Source organism: Erythrolamprus reginae, chromosome 9 (genome assembly GCF_031021105.1).
Source record: "Erythrolamprus reginae isolate rEryReg1 chromosome 9, rEryReg1.hap1, whole genome shotgun sequence".
In the NCBI taxonomy this organism is placed as follows: Eukaryota; Metazoa; Chordata; class Lepidosauria; order Squamata; family Dipsadidae; genus Erythrolamprus; species Erythrolamprus reginae.
In genome coordinates, this window is record NC_091958.1 from 42,555,001 (window position 1) to 42,561,000 (window position 6,000).

The 6,000-nt window shown below is 56.9% G+C and overlaps 1 protein-coding gene across 4 annotated transcripts in view; it reads right to left on the minus strand.

Moving 5' to 3' along the window:
• The window catches only part of RHBDL1 (rhomboid like 1), a 36,164-nt gene extending 34,464 nt beyond the window's left edge, over positions 1–1,700 (minus strand). For all 4 annotated transcript variants that reach the window (XM_070760985.1, XM_070760984.1, XM_070760983.1 and 1 more), the window contains exon 1: positions 1,500–1,700. In XM_070760985.1, coding sequence (XP_070617086.1) covers positions 1,500–1,538 — 39 coding nt within the window. In that variant the 5' untranslated portion in view covers positions 1,539–1,700. The remainder of the gene's footprint in view (positions 1–1,499) is intronic.
• Between the last annotated feature and the right edge of the window lie 4,300 nt (positions 1,701–6,000).

Consider the following 6,000-nt stretch of genomic DNA (forward strand, 5'->3'; position numbering starts at 1 on the left):
AAGATCTGAAAATCAAACTGCAACAGACTCTGGCATAAGCCTGTGAAAGTGGTCCCAGTGGTACTTGGCACGCTGGCCGCAGTGCCAAAGGATCTCGGCGGACATTTGAAAACATCGGAATTGACAAAATCTCCATCTGTCAGTTGCAAAAGAGCCACTTTACTGGGATCAACACACATAATTCGCTGCTACATCATGCAGTCCTAGGTGCTTGGGAACCGCCCGACTGGTGATGAAATACGAAATCCAGCATAGTGATCTCGTTTGCTGTGTTGTATTGACATAATAATAATAATAATAATAATAATAATAATAATCATAATAATAATAATCATAATAATCATAACAACAACAACAATTTATTAGACTTGTATGCCGCCCCTCTCCAAAGACTCGGGGCGGCTCACAACAGCAAAAGAACAATATAATACAAATCTAATAATTAAAAACTATGACTAAAACCCCACTATCATTAAAAACAATCAATACAAATACAGTCACAACCACACATAACTCTTCATGGTCAGAAAAGGGGATACATTAATTACCCCATGCCTGGCAACATAGATAGGTCTTCAAGGTCTTGCGGAAGGCGAGGAGGGTGGGGGCAGTTCGAATCTCAGGGGGGAGCTGGTTCCAGAGGGCCGGGGGCCACCACAGAGAAGGCTCTTCCCTTAGGCCCCGTCAGACAATATTGTTTAGTCAATGGACCGGAGAAGGCCAACTCTGTGGGACCTGATTGGCCGCTGGGATTCGTGCATTTATTGGGGACCTCTAAACCCATTTTTTGGAAGCCTGGTGGCATCACCCTCATCCCGGGTTTCCCCCCCCTCCCCCTCCTTAAACTCCTGCCAGTGTTTCCCAACCTTGGCAACTTGAAGATATCTTGACTTCAACTCCCAGAATTCCCCAGCCAGCGAATGTTGACTGTGGAATTCTGGGAGTTGAAGTCCAAATATCTTCAAGGTGCCAAGGTTGGGAAAGCCTGCTTTTAGATTCAGGACGAGGGACGAGGGGCACGTGTGATGCTGCTGCGTGGGCCCGTTGCCCCGCGCAAGCCACCGGCTCCAAGCCCGATCCTTGCAGCCTGCGCATTTCCCCTTGGCACCGGCTCTACGAGGCAGCCCCACTCCCCCAAAAGCCTCCCAACCCCCACCCTTGGGGCAACCACACGCCTATAAATGCCCCCCTCCTCCTTATTAACACGGGGCAAATGCCCTGCGCCCGATCCAGAGAAGCGCCTCCCTCCAGCGCAAGGCGCACTCGACTTGCGGCACGAACCACCCGGATATTTTTTTGGGGGGGCTCTGTCTTCCTTGCCCGGCTGCGCGCATCCCTCCGCCGTGGATCAGCCGGGTAGGTAAGTCGGACACCGGACGCGCATTTGATTAGCCTCGGATGGAGAGCATCCCTGCTACCCAGCCTTCATCCCAGCCCGGGCGCCGATTGCTAGGCAACCCGCGTATGCGCCCCGGTCCAGTTGCCCGCAAGGGGCTCACCTGCTCCTGGATGAGCTGCCGCAGCGAGCTCCTCTCCATATACCCGCGGCTGGCGGCACTGGCGGCCGGAGGAAGGGGAAGACGAGGAGGAGGAGGAGGAGGAAGGCGCGCACCTGGCCCTCCTTCCCCGCCGCCGCCGGGCGCGCGATCCAGAGCCGGAGCTTTGCAGCAACAGCAGCGGCGGCGGCGGCGGACGGGGCTCCAGCGTTGAGTGGCAGCCGAGGCGCCGGAGGGAAAGGGAGGGAGGGATGGGGAGGCTACGGCAGGCGGCGGGGCGGGGCCGGGGAGGGCCTGGCGCAGGGACGGGGGGGGGGGGGGCTGGGCTCCTCCCCCGAGCCGGGCGGGACCTCCGGAGGATCAGTGGGTTGGGGAAGGGGACCTCCGAGGTGTTCTAGTCCGACCCCCTGCTCAAGCAGAAGAGCCTGCGCCTACGTTTCAGACCAATCACTTGTCAGGTCTCTGGCCGGGAGGGGGGAGGATAAGGAGGAGGGGGAGGAGGAGGAGGGAGGGGAGGAGCAGGAGGAGGAGGGAGGGAGGAGGAAAGAGGAGGAGCAGGAGGAAGGGAGGAGGAGGGAGGGAGGAGCAGGAGGAGGAGGGAGGGAGGAGGGAAAGAGGAGGAGCAGGAGGAAGGGAGGAGGAGGGAGGGAGGAGCAGGAGGAGGAGGGAGGGAGGAGGGAAAGAGGAGGAGGAGGAGGGAGGAGGAGGGAGGGAGCAGGAGGAGGAGGAGGGGAGGGAGGGGGAGGAGGGGGAAGGGGAAGGGAGGAGGTCAGAAGGATGAAGGAGGGAGGGAGGAGGAGAAGGAAAGGAGGAAGAGGAGGAGCAGGAGGGAGGAGAAGGAAGAAGGGAGGAGGAGGGAGGGAGGAGGAGGGAGGGAGGAGGAGGAGGGAGGGAGGGAGGGAAAGAGGAGGAGCAGGAGGAAGGGGAGGAGGAGGGAGGGGAGGAGCAGGAGGAGGAGGGAGGGAGGAGGGAAGAGGAGGAGCAGGAGGAAGGGAGGAGGAGGGAGGGAGGAGCAGGAGGAGGAGGGAGGGAGGAGGGAAAGAGGAGGAGGAGGAGAGGGAGGAGGAGGGAGGGAGCAGGAGGAGGAGGAGGGAGGAGGAGGGAGGGAGGAGGAGGAGGGAGGGAGGAGGGAAAGAGGAGGAGGAGGAGGGAGGAGGAGGGAGGGAGCAGGAGGAGGAGGAGGGAGGGAGGGGGAGGGAGGGGGAAGGGGAAGGGAGGAGGTCAGAAGGATGAAGGAGGGAGGGAGGAGGAGAAGGAAAGGAGGAAGAGGAGGAGCAGGAGGAGAGGAGAAGGAAGAAGGGAGGAGGAGGGAGGGAGGAGGAGGGAGGGGAGGAGGAGGGAGGGAGGAAGGAAAGAGGAGGAGGAGGAGGGAGGAGGAGGGAGGGAGCAGGAGGAGGAGGAGGGAGGGAGCAGGAGGGAGGAGGAGGGAGGGAGCAGGTGGAGGAGGAGGGAGGAAGGGGGAGGAGAGGGAAGGGGAACGGAGGAGGTCAGAAGGATGAGGAGGAGGAGGAGAAGGAAGGGAGGAAGAGGAGGAGCAGGAGGGAGGAGAAGGAAGAAGGGAGGAGGGAGGGAGGAGGAGGAGGGAGGAGGAGGAGGGAGGGAGGAGGGAGGGAGCAGGAGGAGGAGGAGGGAGGGAGCAGGAGGAGGAGGAGGGAGGGAGGAGGGAAAGAGGAGGAGCAGGAGGGAGGAGGAGGGAGGGAGCAGGTGGAGGAGGGAGGAAGGGGGAGGAGGGGGAAGGGGAAGGGAGGAGGTCAGAAGGATGAAGGAGGGAGGGAGGAGAAGGAAGGGAGGAAGAGGAGGAGCAGGAGGGAGGAGAAGGAAGAAGGGAGGAGGAGGGCGGGAGGAGAGGGAGGAGGAGGAGGAGGAGGAAGAGGTCCATCAGCAGCTCCAATCTCAGCCCAGTTGAGCCCTGTTGGCATGGTGGATTCTGAAATATGAAGAGGCTCCTGGTGATTGGGGCTGAATTTATAGCAAGAGCACTTAGACTTATATACTGCTTTGTAGGGCTTTTAAAGCCCTCTCTAAGCGGTTTACAGAATCAGCCTCTTGCCCCCAACAATCTGGGTCCTCATTTGACCCATCTCGGAGGAATGGGAGGCTGAGTCAATCTTGAGCTTGGTGAGATTTGAACCACCGAACTGCAGCTAGCAGTCAATTAAAATGACCTGCAGTACTGCACTCTAACCACTGCGCCACCTCGGCTTGGGATTTGATGTACTGTACTAGGAGTCCGAAATGGCTTGCCAGTCCATGAGGACGATGTTCAATTTCCCCTTGTGGTGGGATTTCCTGGTGGCCTCCCGTTCAAGTATCAACCAGACCTTACCCTGCTTTACCTACAACCCGAGATGCCATCAGTCAGATTCTTTTCCGACTATTCCTTAAGATGGACTTTCTCCCCAGAGGTAGGTTAAGGTTGTCCACCCTCTCGTCACCTGAGACCCCTTGAAAGACCCAAAGAGCCGGGGTGGTGCAGTGGTCAGAGTGCAGCACTGCAGGCTATTCAGCTAACTGCTAGCTCTAGTTCAGTTCAGATACCACCAGGCTCAAGGCTGACTCATCCTTCCATCCTTCCGAGGTGGGTCAAAGGAGGACCCAGATTGTTGGGAGCAAGAGGCTGCCTCTGTAAACCGCTTAGCGAGGGCTGTGAAAGCACTGTGAAGCGGTATAGAAATGCCTTCCTTCCTTCCTTCCTTCCTTCCTTCCTTCCTTCCTTCCATCCTTCCATCCTTCCATCCTTCCATCCTCTCCTTCCGTTGTGGTTCGCTCTGGCCCAGCTCCTGCCCCAAGGACTGTGGATGTGGGGGAGACATCCACATGCTGCAGGGCCTGTTTTGCCCCCCCCCCCCGGTGGAATCTGATGATGAAGGATCCTCTGACCAAGAAGACATGAGTGACAGGGAGGAGGAGAGTGTGGCAGACAGCCTCAGAAGGAGATCAATTATCTAGCTCCTCCTTGGATTCAGAACAAGAGTTAATGATACAGCCACGCATGCGGAGAGCGATGCATAGGCAGCAACAACTGAGAGATGATTATCAAAGAAAATGAGGCCACCTGTGGTTGGGTGGGGCTGTGGTGATTAGTGAGGCTGCTATTTATAGGGGTGTTTGGCCATTGTGGAGGATTATCTGATCGTTGTGCTTCGTGACTGCTTTACTGACTTTGACCTTTTGTGTGCTGATTTTTCCCCGCCTTTGAAACTAACCTCTCAGCGGCTTTCGATACCATCGACCATGGTATCCTTCTGCACCGGCTGGAGGGGTTGGGGGTGGGAGGCACTGTCCTTCAGTGGTTCTCCTCCCTACCTCTCTGGCCGGTCGCAGTCGGTGTTAGTGGGGGGCCAGAGGCCAGAGGTCGACTCCTAGGTTTCTCCCTTGTGGGGTGCCTGAGGGGTCGGTCCTCTCCCCCCTGCTATTCAACATCTACATGAAACCGCCGGGCGAGATCATCCAAGGACATGGGGTGAGGTATCATCAATATGCGGATGATACCCAGCTTTACATCTCCACCCCATGCCCAGTCAACGCCTTGAGGCTGTTGGGGCCTGGATGGGTGTCAACAGACTCAAGCTCAACCCGGATAAGACGGAGTGGCTGTGGGTTTTGCCTCCCAAGGACAATCCCATCTGTCCGTCCATCACCCTGGGGGGGGAATTATTGACCCCCTCAGAGAGGGTCCGCAACTTGGGCGTCCTCCTCGATCCACAGCTCACATTAGAACAACATCTTTCAGCTGTGGTGAGGGGGGCGTTTGCCCAGGTTCGCCTGGTGCACCAGTTGCGGCCCTATCTGGACCGGGACTCATTGCTCACAGTCACTCATGCCCTCATCACCTCGAGGTTCGACTACTGTAATGCTCTCTACATGGGGCTACCTCTGAAAAGTGTTCGGAAACTTCAGATCGTTCAAAATGCAGCTGCGAGAGCAGTCATGGGCCTACCTAGGTGTGCCCATGTTTCACCATCACTCCGCAGTCTGCATTGGCTGCCGATCAATTTCCGGTCACAATTCAAAGTGTTGGTTATGACCTTTAAAGCCCTTCATGGCATCGGACCAGAATATCTCCGAGATCGCCTCCTGCCGCACGAATCCCAGCGACCGATTAGGTCCCACAGAGTGGGCCTTCTCCGGGTCCCGTCAACTAAACAATGTCGGTTGGCGGGCCCCAGGGGAAGAGCCTTCTCTGTGGCGGCACCGGCCCTCTGGAACCAACTCCCCCCGGAGATTAGAACTGCCCCTACTCTTCCTGCCTTCCGTAAACTCCTTAAAACCCACCTTTGCCGTCAGGCATGGGGGAACTGAAACATCTCCCCCTGGGCACGTTTAATTTATGCATGGTATGTCTGTGTGTGTGTCTGTTAGCATATGGGGTTTTTAAATGTTTAAATATTTTAAATTTGTCTGATTGCTTATGATTTGTTTCTACATGTTGTGAGCCGCCCCGAGTCTTCGGAGAGGGGCGGCATACAAATCTAAGTAATAAATAAATAAATAAATAAATAAA